Raw genomic sequence first — 18,275 nt, 5'->3', positions numbered from 1 at the left:
GTCTATTAAAATAAAACTTCTATAATTATTTGGCTATTGTGAGGATATCACTCATGGAAGAAAGCTTAAATGCTTGATTCTTTTCTTTATTTATCAATTTACAAAATGATGAATTGGTTTACTACCATCCTCCAAAAATATTTAAGGATAGTTTTGTTGTTGTTGTTACTTGTAGTTTACTATTGTAAACCCAAGAATTCATACATACTTGACATGTTTCACTCCATTGCACTAATTATCCTTATTGATTGCATTTGTTGGCTATATAGGAGCCATATCAATGGTCTCCTGACTCTTTAATGCTTGATAGCCCTATTGGACTTTTGAAATTTCAAAATACTCCAGGCTTATCTTATATAATTATCTGCCCCAAATATGACTTCAGCTATTTCTTTTAGGTGCGTGGGTTCCTTTTAGTGGGAAATGATAGAGACTATAATCTGAACACTAGAGTGCTCAGAGCTGCTGCGTTGGTTGTTCTTTCTATGTCTTTTTGGCAGAGATAGGAACTGCCTTACTATTATTATTAAAGATAAAATTGTTAGTTGTTATTGATACGTCCTACTAAAATTCAGGACAAATGGTGTTTTTATTTACTTTATCTTTGCTATCTTAAATCTGTATCTCCTTTGTACTAGAACAAAACCCTCGTTCTCCATATCACTAACAAAATAACTCATTTGTTCTATTGTATAGACACATACAGTAGTCTCAGAATAACAATAACACTTTACCACCATCCTCATTACTGACAGTGTTTGAGTTACTTACATCTCTTTTTTTCTTACCCTCAAGTGAGGGATAGTCAATAATATGATATAAGGTTGTTTGTGTTAGTTTCTCTCTGGGTTGCAGTGCCACCAACTTGATATAAACTTAGGTTCATTTGTTGTCTTTTTTAAAGATTTATTTATTTATTTATTTGAGAGAGAGGGAGAGAGAGAGAGAATGTACATGAATGGGGGGAGGGGCAGAGGGAGAGGGAGAGAATCCTCAAGCAGACTCCCTGCTGAGCACGGAGCCCAGTATGGGGCTCAATCCCAGGACCCTGAGATCACAGCCTGAGCCAAAATCAGCAGTCAGATGCTCAATTGACAGCCACACAGGCACCCCTGTATTTTTTTTTTTTAGAGATTGCTTTTTAGAATTGTTCCTTTTAAAATATATATCTGATACAAATCATTCTTAAAGTAAAATCTATAGAGCAAAGTATATGCAGAGAAATCCCCTTCACCTTATTGCTTTCTTCTGCCATAGGTGCTGCTTTCTTTTAACTTTATAGTTTGTACTTCATTTTTTAAAAATACAAATATGTTTGTGTGTGTATGTGTGTCTGTGTCTGTGTATGTAAATATATACATATGTATTCCCCACTTTATTATATAAATGACAGCATATTATGCATAGTTGTCTTAACCTTGCTTTTTTCCATTTAATGAAAGATCCTAAAGTTGATTTCTTAGTAGTGCAGAGATATTTCTCATTCCTTTTTATAGCTGCATTAAACTGTGTAGTTCTCAACCTGCTTTATGAGTCACTATTTAGAATCATCTTGATAGGCTATTAAAAAGCACAGTTGACCCTTGAGCAACCCAGGTTTGCACTGCATAGCTCCATCGTACACAGATTTATTTCGGTAAGTATAGTACACTATTATAAATGTATTTTCCCTTCCTTGTTTTCTTAATAACATTTCTTTGTTTTTTTAAAGATTTTTAAATATTTTTTTGATAGTGAGAGCACAAGTAGACAGAGCAACAGACAGAGGGGCAGGCAGAGGGAGAGGAGAGGCAGACTCCACGCTGAGCAGAGAGCCCAATGTGGAGCTTGATCCCAGGACCCTGGGATCATGACCTAAGTCAAAGGCAAATGCTTAACTGACTGAGCCACCCAGGCACCCCTTAATAACATTTTCTTTTCTCTAGCCTATTTTAAGAATACTCTATATAATACATAAAACATACAAAATATGTGTTAATCAGGTCTTTACATTATTGTTAAGGTTTCAGGTCAACAGTAGGTTTTTAGTAGTTAAGTTTTGAGGGAGTCAAAAGTTACACACGATTTTTTGAGTGCATGCGGTGGTAGGGGGTTGTACCCCTTCTGCATCATTCAGGGCTCAACTATATAAAGTTCCAAGGATAATGGTGACAATTTAAATCACAGTCTTTCAATAAATTCTCTAGAAATGTGTGGATCAAAAAGGAAACCAAACCAATTTAAACATTACTAGGAATCAAGAATACCACAGATTTCAATCACATATTGTCTACATGTTCAGGTATAAAGATCTGAAATCGTTAGAGCTAGTACGTGACCCCCTGACCCAAACCAGAATGAATAGTTTTATGTAGGTAGAAATGGCATTTAGAAAGGTGAGGGCAGTGGGGGCCTAACACAGTCAAAATCACCTCCAGGAAAAGAGAATTCAATTTAGAGTGGGAAATACTGAGAACAGAGCTAAGATCTACTTGATTAGAACATTGGCTACTAGGGAATCCAAAGGAAGAGAGTGAATTGAAAGTGTGAGGGACTAGAGATAGCACTCTTGAGAAGATAACTACCTTTGAGGGAGGACAGACATATGTTGAAGGAAAAGAAGGAAGCAGGGGTGTTGTAATTCAGAATTATACAGAAACAGAAGAGAATCAGTCAAAAGACAGACCAGTCTTCCCATTCCATCCCAACAGTCTCATCTACTAAAGAAACTGTGTTTCACTATGTCAACAGAAATTCATAACCCAAGATTCCTGCCAAAACAGAACCTCCTGTATTTGTTGGTCCAGGAAAATATAAGATATTTCACATGATTAAGAAATAGCAGTCAGTATCTACAAAAAGTTTCTATATGATGAAAAACCAAAGATGAGGATAAAACTATTTTAACTACTGAAAATTCTGCCAAAATCAGCGACTAACCAGAAGAAAACTATTACACAACAGCAAACTTGAATTAAACAAGTATTGACAGATATGAGGGCTTTTTCCTGGAAAGATTGTTTCAGATTGGTTACACTAAGATGTATCTTAGTAAAACTATTACACTCTAAGAATAAAGAAAAATCTCTCTAAGCCTTCAGAAAAAAAGGCCAAGTGTATTTACAAGGGAAAGAAAGTGAACTTTGCATCATACTTTTCTACAGCAAAGTACAAAGAAAGAAAATAAGAACGGGGTGTTTTATATCTATACAAGCTGTTTTTCAGGTATTGAACTTATACTGAAACTGTTTTCAGTGTGCAAGAACTCAGGAAGTACTATAACCCCAAGCCCTACCTGAGGAATCAGTTACAGAAAGAGCTTTATCCAAACAAGGAATGATCAGTGATCAAGCTAAGAAAAACACAGGTGGAAACAAGAGTAGAACAGTATGGTATCAGTATGGATCCCGTGAAGGGAAAGAACCCACACAGTAATTTGAACACAGAGAGTGTAATATAATTGTTAACTGTAACACAGGATTGGGATATTGAAGGATTGGCTAATCAAAAAGGAAAGAGAACTTTAAAGAATATAAGAGCAGACTTAAGGAGAAGCCACTACACTGGAGCTGAGATAGAGACCCCAAGGAAAGACCTCCCCTCCCCCACCCTCAGGGCAGAGAAGTCGATCTAGTTGGAGGAGGCACAACTGTGGCTCAGTGGATGAGAGAAGTCACTGTGGTGCTACAGCAGTGGAACTTGCTAGAAATTTGCAAGAGGTACTTTTAGGGTACCTCTAAGGAAAGCAGTTCACGGAGAGCTGTCTCTCTGGAGTGCTACAAAACCATCTGTGGGAGGGTGGTGGCAGCGCTGACTACTGATACTGCTAGCTGTCAGGCCCTGCAGGATATGCGCAATGGAGAAGGTGAGCGTACTGCGGGAGCCCGCATGTGAACATGCTATAACCAGGAAGCAATATCCTTAGATGGGATCAAAGGATATCACCTGAAACTGATAAACCAAATAGTAGAAACCAAAATGAGGAAAAGGTAAATTAAGGACATTAGAAAATACGTTAGTATAAAGGTAACCACAAAAACCAAATTCCAAAATTTCCTGCATAACAAAGGAACAAAAAGATCAAGGAGCAGACCATACAGAGAAAGAAATGAACTAAATATGGAAAGCACCATAAATAAAACATAATGTGTAAGAGTTGAGACCAAATGTGTAATTTACATCAATAAATGTAAATGGTTTTAGCTCACCTATTGAAAAAAAAATTTTTCAGATTGGTGCTCAAAGTCAAGCCCAGTAGAAGTGAAAGAGAAAGACCAAAAACAAAAGGATGGGCAAGGGTATACAAAGGAAGGTCAAACAATATAATGGCGGAGATTGCAGCTCTGGTATTAGACAAGGTAGAATTCAGACCAAGATGCATGAAACAAGAGAAGCCACTTTATAATGCTTAATGGTGACACAATTCACAATGAAAATATAATAGTTAAAAATATTTCAGAACCAGATCACATAGTATCTGTCTTCACAAAATAGAAATGATGGTAGATGCAAAGAGGTGGTAGAGAGACAAACACACTAATAGATTTAACACACCTCTCAAGGCAAGGGAGCCCAAGAGACAAAAAGTAAAGGTATTAAAGACTTTCTTTTCTGTAATTTGTATCAAAACATCTACTTTCATTTATACCATTCCTCCAAATAAAGTAATTTGGTACCAAAAAAGATAAATAAATAGAAAGACTTTAATGAATAAGGCAGATCATATATGTGTATGCATGTGAAACTTTATACCTGCTAAATGTCCTTCTACATTGAAATCTAAAACTCTAAACAACTCTTGCTTGAAAAGGGAAATATAAACTAAAATTGCAAAATTTCTAAAAAGTAATGATAATAAACATCACATATCAGAATTTTGAGATCAATTAAAGCAGTAATTGGTAGAAAACTGATAGCCTTAACTGCTTGACATGAACAAAAATGAAAAGGGTAAAAATTAAGAATTTAAATTCCCAATTCAAAAGACTAGAAAAAAAGTCACAGTACAAAGAAGATAAAAAGGAAGAAGAAAAATAAAGATAAAACAGAAGCTAATGAGGTAGAAAGTAAAAAAGCAATAAATCAAAATACTGGTCTTTTGGGGGGGGAAGTACACAAAATACACAAACCACTAGTTAGCCTATGAAAGAAAAAAAAAGGAATAAGTGCAGATATACAAACGTAGAGATGACAAAGGGAGGAAATAACTAGATGTAAGTAAAATAGAAAAGTGAGATGAAATAGGAAAATACTATTGTCAAAATTGACCCAAATAACATTGTTATATTTAAACAGATACATAGAAAACATATAAAAGATTTCAAAAAATTGTATTGTACCTATAGCAAAGCACTATGTGCAGGTTATTTAACGGGAATCCTGCAAAACCTCTAAGACCAGATTTTCTCCTTCTACTTAAGTTGTTATAAGTCAGTGATAGCCAAAAGAGCTTTCTGTGATAATGGAAATGTTTTGCATCTGTGCTGTCCAGTGTGGTAGTCAGCAGCCACATGTGGCTACTGCAACTAAAGACCTAAATTTTTAATTTTGCTTAATTATAGTTTAAAGTTAAAAAGCCTGTGTGGCTGATGGCTACCCTACTGGACAGTGCAGTTCTAGATCATAGAAAAGTAGGAAAACATGCAGGTTCTTTTCATGAAGCAGGTAGAATTTGGATACCTAAGCCTGGTTTATATTACACACACACACAAACACACACACACACACACAATTTCATGTATGAATATTGTTATAAAAATCTTAAAATATTAGGAATTAGAATTCAGCATATTTGAAACAATAATTTGTCAAAGCAAAGTAATGTTTTCTTTTTTTTCTGAGAATGAAAAGAAGATTTAACTTTAGAAAAATCGCTAGTGAAATTCACCATATTACAATAGGTAAGGAAGAAAATCATCTGACCTTTGACAAAAATTAGCATTCTACCTAGGACTCACATTTTCTGATTTCACAACTTATTATACAGCAACAAAACTCAATACATGTGGTACTGGTATGAAGATAGACATAGATCAGTGGATTAGGTTTGAGAGTCCAGAAATGAACTTATATGTTTATGCTCAACTGATTTTCAGCAGCAGTACTGAGACAGTTCAATGGATTCCCAAAAGCTGGTGGAGAGCCAACTGGGTATGCACATAGAGAAGAATGACGCCAGAACTTACCTCCACACTACGTACAAAAATTAACTCCAACCGGATGATAGTCCTAAATGTAGAAGCTATAACTATAAAACTCCAAGGAGAAAATATAGGGGGAAAGCTTCATGACATTGGAATTGGCAATGATTTCTTGGAAATGACACCAAAAGCACAGGCTATAAAAAGAAAGAAAATCACATTAAAAACTTTTGTTCACCAATGGACAATATCAGCAGAATGAAAAGGGAACTCACAGGATGGCAGAAAATATTTGCAAATCCTGTATGTGATAAGAGGTTAATATCCAGAATATTTTTAAAAATTCCTTCAACTCAACAACAATAAAAAAACAAACAACCTGATTATAAAATGAGCAAAGGACTTGAATAGACATTTTTCTAAATGGCCAGTAAGCACATGAAAAGATGCCCAGCATCACTAATCATTAGGAAAATATAAATCAAAACCACACTGAAATAATATTTCACACCCATTAAGATGGCTATTATCAAATAGAAAAAAGTGTTGGTGATGATGTGGAGAAATTGGAATCTTTGTGCACTATTGATGAAGATATAAAATGGTGCAGCCACTAGGGAAAACAATATGGTGTTTCTTCAAAAAATGAAAAATAGAATTACCATATGATTTAGCACTTCCACTTTCTGGGTATACAGACAAAACAATTAAAAGCAGGGACTCAAGCAGATATTTGTATACCTATGTTTAGAAGCATTATTCACAGTAGCCAAAGGGTTGAAAAAACCCAAATGTATGTCAGTGGAAGAAAGGCTAAACAAAATGTGGCATATTCATACAGTGGATTGTTACTGAACTTTAAAAAGGAAAGAGATTCTGACCCATGCTACAATATAGATGTTGTGGTAAGTGAAATAAGCTGGTCACAAAAGGACAAACACTGTATGATCCCACTGAGATGAGATATTTAATTTAGGTAAATTCAGAGACAGAAAATAGAATGGTGGTTGCTTGGAGCTGGTGGGGAGGAAAGAATGGCAAATTATTCTTTAATGGCTGCAGAGATCCCTTGGGGAAGGTGAAGTTCTGGAGATGCATGGTGGTGATGGTTGCACAGCAGTGTGAATATGCTTAATGCCCCTTTTGAGAAAGAGAAGGGGGAATATGTATACACACATGTGCACCTTTTATGCACAAAATTCCATATTTTGTATACTTTTATAAGAAGAAACATGGGAGTGTTAAACCAGAAAAAATGAAAAGGTCACCTACTGGGAGTATCTGAGAATAGTGTAGAAATTATAGCAATGGGAGTGAGACTTCTCTGAGAATACTCTTATATTCTCTGAACTTTTGTGTTATGTAACTATTTTACTCAAAAAAATAAAATGAAACCAGAAAAAAACAAATCGTAACCTAAAATTGATTACAAACAGAAACAAACTGAACTGTGTATCAAATGGATATCATAACAACCTTGAAAAAGTTAATTCAAATAACTTCCACACAGAACCTTCACAGTATACCCTTAATGGGACATATTTCAAAGAAAAAAAATTGGAACTTCAAATAAATTCTGATGTTTTCTTAATCTTAGTGGTTTTACCTTAATCATCTGAAGCTATTCTACATGCATTGAAGATAGAGCCATTGAGTAAATAAGATACAAACATGGGACAGGGGAAGATGAAGAACCCTGTAGTACAGATTTTGAGTTGCAGGTATCTATATGAACTGTTAATTCAAAAAAAATTATATAATTTTATATATACTTGTACTATAATTCCATAAGCTCTGTTCATTGAAAAGGTTTAGAAGGAAAGACACCTCAGTAGCAATGTGGTTCCTAAATCCCACTCTTCACAGGAAGGAATCATGGCTCTGTGGAGAAATGGCTGATTTCAAGGCTGAGCAGAAGAGAAAATGTAAGGCGAATTTGGAACCTTCTGTTATTCCAGAAAGAAAAGAATTCTCAAAGAATGATGGGGACCTATCAGAAAGACACAGGAGCCAGCTAGAAGGGGCTCTGACTCACCAAAATTGGAGCAATATGATCAGAAAGAATAATGAAAACAAAAGAACAATGGTATTGGCTTCCATGGGTCCCTAGTGTACAAAAACAAAAAAATTTTACATTTGCAGGAAAAGGTCTAATTACAGAATGGCAGCTAATAAATATAGAAAGAATGATAGAAAATTACCATTTTGCAACCACCATTTTAATTGATGCAGTCAGGGATAATCAATGAATGCTAGAACGATTGGGTTAAAAAAAAAAGGTTATCAGAGAATAGGATATTCACATAATCTCAGTGTTTTTCCACACTGATTACCTATTAATTACAAAGGGAAATTATAATGAAGAAATCTGTCAGTCACTCCTTTACAAGTGATCAAATTTAGTATCAGTGATTAGATAAACGGACATTATGTGCTTCTTAAAGTAATGAAGTGAGAAGTATTCAACATCACTTGTATTTTTATCAAAACTGGTTAGTATGAGTGTAATCATAAGGAAACAATCAGAAATCCAAATTTTGGGGTATTCTATTAAACAGCTAGCCCACACTTTTCAAAAACATGTTTCTTGGAAAACAAAGGCAATAGGACTTTCTAGACTAAAGGAGACTAAAGGAACATGACAACCAAATGCAATATGTAATTCTTGATCAGTTCTTGTATTTAAAAATTAAAACAGCTATAAAGGACATTCTGGGGACAATTAATATTTTTAATTAAATTTCTTGGGTATGACAGTATTGCAGTTTTAAAGGAGAGTGTCCTTGTTCTAAGGACAAGTGTACTGATGTATTTAGGGGTGAAGTGTCACTGTGTCTCTGACTTTCTTGTAGTTCAGAGGGAAAAGTGTGTGTAGATAGATGGAAAGCAAAATAGTGAAATGTTGCTAGTTGTTAAATCTAGGTAAAGGGTACATGGTTGTTCGTGTATTGTTTTGCTACTTTAGGTTTAAGATTTTTCAAAATAAAAAGTTTAAATAAATTATGTATATAATTATACATATATATGTGTATGTGTGTTCATGTTCCCCAGGCCTCCTCTGGACTTCTCCCCAGAGTTGCTGAATCAGAATCTCTAGGTAATGAGGCTTGGGATTCTGCATGGTAAAATGACTCTCCCGAGACTCTAACGAAATTGGTCTTTATTTGGGAAACATTGCTCTAGAAGAGCATTCTTCTGTAAAATCTTGTATGATTTGTGTGTGTATGTGTGTGTGTTCTGTTCACAAAGGAAACATTCATACTCCCTTGCAGAGTCCTCCAGGGAAAAAGGTGGAAAGGTAGAATGATCCTCAGGTGACACTATTAACTCAATGCTACCAACCTTTTCCTCACACTCCCTTGTTTCACTGACCTATTCTACTACTCAGGACTGTGATTATTTCTTATAAACAGGACTGTTTGAATCACTAGTTCTCAAACTTGGCTGCCAATTAGAATCACCCAGAGAGTTCTTAAGAATTTCAGTGCCTAGGCCTTACCTCAGATCAGTTAAATCAGAATTTCTGATTATGGGTGAGACCAGTGTAGTCTTTACTGCTCCCTCAGGGGATTCCAGTGTCTACTTTTGGGAATCTAAAACAGAAGCTGGCTTCTGGTGAGGCCCCTAGTTGAGTATGTCAGGATCCTAGTACAAAGTGCCTAGTCAGCAAACTTAGTCACATGGCCTGGAGTATATGTGGGTATCTTGACTTGAAAGGAATCCTTTGTATATTCCTGTCACTGATCAGTCTTTCCACTTGCTATAGCTTCCCAGGCCTGTCAATAGAAAGGAGGTTTTAAAAAGATACACATCTCATTTTGTGATCACAGAATCTGAACTCCATAAAAACCTCTGGGGGTGGTCAACCCCAAAATTTGGAAGTCACTTTAACCATGGTGTCTTTAAAATATTCACTAAACTCCCTCTTCTCTACAGCAAGGACTCTGCCAGACCCAGGTATACATATACCTATCTCAAGGTAAGTCGCGACTTCCACCCTCAATTAAATCAATCTGAGGTAACTTGTGTTGGTAAGTGTATATGGGAATGGAACAGCGATGTGGGGATAGAGTCCTATCAGAACTAAAAGGAATCCAGTCTTCCCAAATAGTCAGGCCGGATATTCACTTCTTCCTCAGGGAAGACAGTGTGGTTGACATTTCTCTGCCAGTTTCACTTCTCCTTTCTTTCATGCATGGGGTAAAATTGAGCTCATCCACTCAACTCAGTTTGGAAGCATGGCTTTAATTCTGTGTCATCATCTGACAAATACAGAAACAGGGAAAAGGAAGTAAGTTGTCCAGGGTTGTACATTGAGTTAGTGGCATCTTTCTGTACTTGAATTTGTAGATGTACATGTATGTAAAGCTCCTCTTGGAGAAGAAAGGGAGTTGGGAATCGTCTTGACAGCCATAGAGTCTAATAACTTCACAAAGCTTGGAATTATTGGATGGGACCATGGCTGGGTAGGGAGGGGAACCCACTACCAGGTGGTTCCTGATATGCATGCGGTTCTGTTACTCGCCACCAGAGGGCATGAACTTTGGTTAAATCCTAGGCCTGCTGATCTGCATCTAAGTCCAAAGCTTCCTCAGGTCAAGGTTAGTTTAAACAGCTGGATCCTAACTTATTCAGTAGTCCCACTAGTGGGACTTGGGAATATCAGGAAGCTCCTTATAATCGGTTCTTTATAAATATTTTTTTAAAAGAAATCCTAGGTAAGCACAGAACACTTGCAGCATGCCTGTGTTTAGAATTAGAGAGACCTGGCTTTGTCTTATTAGCTCAGCTACTTAAAAGCTTAGTTATGTGGGCACTGGTGAGTTCCTCTTCCTTGACTTTTAACCTTGAATTTCAATTGCCTCACCTGCCAGATCGTTCCTAAACTCTGCCATACCTGGTTTTTGTGAGTATTTAATGGGATAACATGAGAAAGTGTCCATCGATTCTTGGTACCTGTTTACTCCAGTAAAAACTCATGGAGTTTATATCATAGTTGGAAAAGACATACACATTACAAGGAAAAAAAGAAAGAAAATCCAGACAATGATAAGGGTTAAGGGCCAAAAGGAGCAGGATTTAGGAAGCTGTTTTAAGTAAGATGGCCTAGGAATGCCTCTCTGAGGAGATGATAGTTCAGCAAAGAATTAACAAAGATTTGAGAAAGGGAAGGGTGTTTGAGGCAGGATACAGCTTGGTGTGTCTGAGAAATAGAAAGATCAGTGAAAGGGGGCAGAGGAGTGACAGGAGGTGAGTTAGGAGAAGTAAGCAAATTCCAGACCATGTAAGCCTTGTTAATATACCTGAAGACCATAAATTTATTTTGTGTTATGGGATGTAAGCATAACAGTAATGTGGTCTGATTTATATTTAAAAACACACACACAAACATACCATTCTGGCTGTTATGTGGAGCAGTAGGGAGGCAAAAGTAGAGGCAGGGAGTCTAGGTAGAAAGCTGATGGAGCATTCTCGGCAGAGTGTAACTGGGCCTTAGATTGGGGCAGTCACTGGTGGGTGAGAAATCTTGAATGGCAAGAAATGGTTTGAAGATGCACATGCTGTCAAGCCTTGCTGACTAAATGTATTTGAGGGGTGCTAGAAGGAAGGCATCAGAGGTGACTTTTAGGCCTTTTGGCCTAAGCCAGCTGGGTTTAAATAAATGGTACCAGTGAGCTGAGATGACTGGACAAGTTGGAGGCGGGCAGCAAATCCAGAGCTGTGCTTGGAAACTTAGTCATTTTGAGACCTCTTAGCATCCAAGTAGACTTACAGAACAAGTTGGAAATATGGCCATGAAACTCAGGGCAGAGGTTTGAGCTGGGGATATAAATTGGCAGTCCTATTTTCCAGGAAGGGACTGGAGACCAAGAAGAAGAGGACAAGTGGCCGAGCGCTAAGGTGCTCCCGCTTTCAGAGGTTGGGATTTCTGAACCCACCTGTTCTTTTCCTCATAAGCACCCCAGGCCATTGTTTAATTCAAGAAGATCCTCAAATTACTATTTTTATTCTTCTTCTCTTCCCTCTTATACAAATTCATGACCCAAACTCCTTTTACCAGTAAAAACATTACAGTAGGGCTGAGTGATGAAATATTTGAAGATATTAATGTGCTGATTGATAATGAAGGTTCTGGAGACAGAGGAAATGGGCTGAAGTCCTGCCTCTGCTATTGACTAGTTAGTGTAGTCCCCTCAGATTGTCCTTCATTTCCCTAAGCTCAGTCTTTCCATCTGTAATGGCCAGCATTTATCTAACACCAGTCATATACCAGGCTGAGTTTTAAGTCTTTCACTTGTCTTAACCTATTTTAATCCTTAGAACAACCCACTAAGGTGGTTACCATTTCTATTCCACTTTATTGTTAAAAGAAAGCAAAACCAGAGAGAGTTTTTGTAATTTGCCCTGGGTTACGCATCAGGTAAATGGCAGAGCCAGATTTGAATCTAAGTAGCCTGGTTCCTGAACCAGTGCTCCTTTTCTCATACCTAATTCACAGAGTTGTAGTGATTAAATGAGGTAACCCACTTAGCATGCACAGTACATAGAGCCTAGCATTTCATATGTGCATAATATATGTTCTCTTTGGAAGGCAGCATAGTATGAAAGAGAACTTTCATGGAAGAGAACCCAGATGAAGGGTCCTAGGGCTCCAGGCTGATTCTACAAGAGCAATTTGTGTTACCACAGTTAAGTTTTGTAGCCTCCCTGGACTTCAGTTTTAGACTTCAGTTCAACCTGCAACATAAAATCTTTGTACAATATGGTCTCTGAGGGCCCTTTCAATGGTAAAATGCTATCTGTGACTGCCCAAGACTGAATTGGGATACCTTTGAATTTGGAGGGGGGCGTCCCACATCACCGTAAGCGTTGGGGAATAAGGTACCTCGGTAATTCCTTGGGTTGGTAACATTTCTGTGTTACTTCTGTGCTGTTCTTGAAGGAGCTTGGTAGGAGGTGGCGAAACAGAATAGTTAAGAGCCTGAGGTCTAGAGTGGGGCCATCATATATGGCAGTCTTCATCACTTACTACCCTGGACAAGATACTTATTTTGAGTTTCCATTTCATCTTCTGCAAACTAAGGGTAGTAACAGTGCATACCTCGTGGTATTATTTCAGATATCCAGAAGGAAATTGCATGTGAAGAATTTTATGCACAATAAGCAGTCAATACGAATTAGCTATTACAATATTATTATAGTGTTCCCAGAGCTGAGAGAGGACTTTTTTTTTTCCTTCAAGTTCCAGGTGAGCTAGGAGCTCCAGAGTAACCTATTTCTAAAAGAATGGAATTGGTAATTACATAGCAAGGCACTCCTTGGGAACTGAGGACATGAATCTGAATGTTCTAATCATGCAGTCATTCCTCCTACTTCTCTTTTATCAAGGTATAGCAGGCATCTCCCTAGAACAGTTGTGCCTTGCCTCGCCGTGCCCAGAGGTGTGGTGAACAAATTCACGGCACATCTGCTCTAGGTTTGACTTGCCTCAGCCCTTGCCTGACCTGAGGAGAGTTGTTTTCCTCACACACAGACCAGGCCCGAATTTCTGAAGAAATTTATTTATTTTACTCTGATCAAAGGAAAAGTGTAGTCAAGACTCCTTTGACTGTGAGTAACAAAACTCTACTCAAACCAGGTGAAAGGAGGAAGCAAGAATTACCGACTCCGTATGACCAAGAAGTTAAGGCCTGCAGCCGAGTGTATTTGGACACAGGGTTTTAAACACTCTCATGGCTCCCCATCTCTTGCTCTACCATGGCTTTATTCTCAGTTATGTTCTCCATGTAGCAGTGCCAAACCTACAGACATCCTTCTAGCCATGATCTCAGAGAAAGACAGACACACCTCCAACATGCCTATCCTGTCAGAACACAGCTGACCCAACTTGGGACATACATACACATTCTCAGTGGGGGGAGTCTGATGCCTTCACCTGGCATTGTTTTCTGTTCCATAGCCAGGGTGGTACAGTCATGCAATAGGCATTCCCACCAAATCACACAGAATTTTTCCAGAAGGAAAAAAGACTAGGCAAGCAAAAAAGTAAACAGTAGCAGTTCTGGATGAAGGGATGAGAACATCCGCATTACTGTCACCACTGCTGATACAAATGAGCGGCCTCAGGACCTCGCCTGACCTGGGGGAGCTTGGCTTAGCCCAGCCAGCTTTGAGACAAAACGTTTACATCATGTGGGGCAGTAACTCTCTAATCTCCACATTCTTCTCTCTTTTCACTTCCTCCCCCTTAACTACAGTTATTAACTAATACTTAATCCCCAAAGTCGATTCTTCCTTTTTCATTTTGCTTGCGCATTGATAGTCTAGGATATGTAGTCCCACAGTGTGGGCTGAAGGGTCCTACTGCCTGGGTTTCAGTTCTGTCCTCATTTGCTCACTTCGAGATCTTAAGTTTACTTTATACCTCTCTTCTCCTCTATAAAGTGGAGATAATATCTACCTCCCTGGGTTGTCTTGAGTAGTAGATGGTCTATGGAAAGCGATCAGCACCGTGTCACACACACAGTAAAGTTCTCAATAATAACAGTTGATATTTCCAGCTCTGCAGCTTTGATGCAGCCTGTCTGTTGTTTTGTGAGGAATGGGAAAGCTGAGGTCGATGGGGAGACTTCTCAAAAAGCACTAGTTTTGAGTATCTCAGGTTAGAGAGTTGAAGCCAAATAAAGGGAAACATTCAGAGATCTATTTGGAAGACCTAACTACGATAACAATCTTATTTTTACAATTTACTAATTAAGTGGCACATTTTTTTCTGCTTTTACTTGCTGACCGACAATGGACAATTAATCTCTCTAGGCTTCTTTTTACTCTCTGGGAAAATGTGTATTTTGGGATAGGATTGTCCCTTCCATCTTCATCATTGTCTCATTCTTAATTGTTTAAGGAAAAATGAGTATCAGAAAGTGTTTTGTACTGTGTGTGTGTGTGTGTGTGTATGAGAAAGGAAGAGAAAGTGAGACACAGAGAGAGAAATAATGAGTTAGTTTAATATGGAAAGAAACCAAAAAGATTTACGTGTATATTGGGTGTATCAGTTGACCTATTTGGTTTCTTCTAAAGAGATTATCCTATCCCCTTTCACACTCTGCTGTCTAGATCATTTCTAAGAATTGGTTAATCCTGTCACACATCTATTTTGGACTTTTAAAGGAAAGCTTTTTAAACATTATAATATGTATTTTCTAATACTTTTCACAGAGTCAGAAAAGGTGGTTGGGGACTTTGTTCCACTTCTTACTCTGCAACATTACCTTGGGCAAGTTCTGTGCCCTCTCCTTTGCCTCATTTCCTTGGCTGTCTAATGAGGCATTCTATTTCACCTTTAAGTCCTTTCCTAACAGCCTGTGGTTCTGTAACTGCCACAGCATATAGGTTGTGGCAGGAGTAGCTGGATTCCCAAGGGAAAGCTTGATCTCACCACTCCCTTTTGAAACACATTTTTTATCTGTTGCCCATTATGTTTGCTGCAGGATTTCGGCTGAATGCCTCCTCTTGGCCCATGTTCCTTTTGAAGACACTAAATGGAGCAGAGATGGCTCCCATCAGGATTTTCCACAAGGTATGGTGTCCTTCAGATATCACCACTTGCCTAAGGTCAGATGCTCTCGTTCTTTCATTTACTAAGCCCCTAGTGTCTATGTTATGAAGTGAGGGTGCCTTCTCAGAAACTAGTTTAGAGGGAGAATTTTTTAGTACCTTAGGAAGCAGCACCTGTCCCTGGAGGAAATTTCACTCTAAGTCAGGATTCCTAGGTTTGGGGTCCCCACTCTTCCAAAAATAAGCTGTGTCCTTTTGTCCTTATCTGTAAGTGGGATTCTGTCTCACAGGTTGTTAAGTTAAAATGTGTTTAACAGTAAAACACATAAAATATATTATAAATCTAAAGGAGCTATTGTCATCTTAGATCTTGGAATTCTCTAAGGTCCATATGCTAAACAAAGAGAAAGAAAACTCTTTTTTGAATGACTACAGTGTGTTTGGAGTTGCTATACACCATCTCATTTAATATCCACAGTTAACTTTCTGAAGCAAGAATTCCAATTTCCATTTCATAGTTAAGGAAACAAATACTTTTGAATCAAGAACTTGCCCAAGATCACATGGCTAGTAAGTGGTGGATGAGGGATGTAAAACCTGTACCCATTCTTACTTACTTCTTAAGGCAGGAAGCTATCAGTCTGTGCTCAGCTGAATTCTTTAATGAGGTAAAGGGGACTGAAGTAGTTTTGCCTATCCTGCTAGTTAAGTCTAAACCCAAAGAGCACTATATGGTTCCCAGAATATAGTGTACTTGGCAACTTAAAAGCCCTTTCACTACAGCATATATCAAAATGGTGGGGTGGTGGGGGAGGGAGACCAACAAATATTCTTTTACAGGCTTTGCCGAGCTACCAGAAAGTTAGAAACTCTGCAGAGGCAGAATGAGGAAGGAGAACCAGTGACAAGTGTATGTGGTGCATCTGTAGACGCCTTAAAGGGCATTGCCAGTCTTACTTTATAAGGACCTTATCTTTTAAGCCACAGTAGGATAGATGAGCACTTGTGGGCCTGTGCAAGGCAGGGAAACGGGCCTGAGACTGCAATGTAGATGACCAGATCAGCTGGTTACTCCTTTGTGGAGAGGCTGTTAACACTGATAAGGAAAGGCTCTGCATGGGTTCTAGGGAGGGGTGAAAATGGAGTCACTTCCTCCGATAAAGTGGTCTTGACCCCTGCAGGTCCATGGTTCAGATAGAGTGCCTGGAGATATTTCTGAGTACCAGCAGAGGCAAACCCAAAGCCTGTCCAGGTGGTTTGGTTGCTTTCAATCCAAGGTCATAGACGTCCCAAAAGTGAAGCATCATTGAATATGAGGGCTTGTTTCAGAATTCCAGAGTCCTAAAAATTCTCAAAACAAATTCAACATGATGGGACATCAGTAGATCCAATAAACAGTAAGGCTATACCCCAAGGGCTTTCAGATAATAGAAACACCAGAAAGAGATTATAAATGAAGTATTTTAAAATTATTAAAGAATGAAAAGAAGGACTTTAAAAATTGAGAGGATACAAAACCTTATTTCTAAAAATATTTGAAAAAAACAAGCTGAACATTCAGAAATGAAACTTAATGATTGAAAGAACAAATTAAAGGGTAGGTATATAAGAAACTAGGACTTACAGAATTAACTGAAAGACATGTATAAGGACTGTCCCCAGAACACAGTGCAGAGAGATAAAGAGATGGAAAATATTAAAAAGAAGAGACAGGAGAATAATATTAGAAGGCCTGATATGTGCTGATCATGAACTTCAGAAAGATTAATTAGAAAGAACAGAGAATAATGGTATTCAGGAAGATATTAACAGAATTTTCCAGAGTGTATATTAAAGACGAATATATACCTTAAAACATCACAATATGACTGAAGTCCAAAGGAGAGATCTGAACAAGTAATCACGCAGAACACCTTCCAAAGGATTACAGGTAGGCCGGCAGCACATTTCCAGACAGCAGCGGTACAAGCCAAAAGACAATAGAACAGTTACTTTCCAAGTATCGAGAAAAAACTGTTGTCCACCTACAATTTTATATCTAGCCATATTATTATTTCAGAATTAATGTAAAATCAAGACATTTCCAAACAATTTATACAAGTAGTTACTAATTATAGACACTGAAAGAACAGCTGAAAATTTATTTCATGAGGGAGAAAACTGAATTCAGAAAGTAAGAATGGAAGAAGTAGTGGTGAGGAAAAATTGTTTAACATGGGGGTAAAGCTAATCAAGCAGTGCCTATAACTATATAAACTAAGTATAATAACAACGTAGAGCTAAATTACCAAACGCCTATTAACTCGGGAGTAGTAAAACAGTCTAAGGTCCTTATATTGCTTGGGACTGTACATAAAGATGAGTTTAGATTTAATTATGTCAGCTGTACAGTTATAATCTTCAGGAATAATCCACTGGAAGATTATAAAGAAAACGGTTAACATCTGAATCAATGGAGCAGTGGAAAGGGAAGAAAATTCAATTGATTATAAAGGAGAAAAGGGAACCTGGAAAAATCAAGTTACATAGAAAGTCGGCAATATGATAATTGTAATAAATTTAAATACACCAGTTATCACAAAAATGAGCTTAAACTCA

The 18,275-nt window shown here is 37.8% G+C and overlaps 1 protein-coding gene across 18 annotated transcripts in view; it reads left to right on the top strand.

Moving 5' to 3' along the window:
• Window positions 1–18,275, top strand: part of SCMH1 (Scm polycomb group protein homolog 1) — a 169,897-nt gene that overhangs the window by 72,278 nt on the left and 79,344 nt on the right. For all 18 annotated transcript variants that reach the window (XR_006601730.1, XM_045064310.1, XM_045064309.1 and 15 more), the window contains one exon: window positions 15,611–15,699. Coding sequence is in view for 17 of the 18 variants with exons in the window: in XM_045064310.1 (XP_044920245.1) it covers window positions 15,611–15,699 (89 nt within the window). In the remaining variant the exon portion in view is untranslated. The remainder of the gene's footprint in view (window positions 1–15,610; window positions 15,700–18,275) is intronic.

This window comes from Mustela putorius, unplaced genomic scaffold (genome assembly GCF_011764305.1).
Source record: "Mustela putorius furo isolate JIRA1106 unplaced genomic scaffold, ASM1176430v1.1 tig00003853_pilon_pilon_pilon, whole genome shotgun sequence".
Lineage (NCBI taxonomy): Eukaryota > Metazoa > Chordata > Mammalia > Carnivora > Mustelidae > Mustela > Mustela putorius.
The sequence above is the reverse complement of the archived record's forward strand: the minus strand, read 5'-3'. Positions and strand labels throughout refer to the sequence as shown.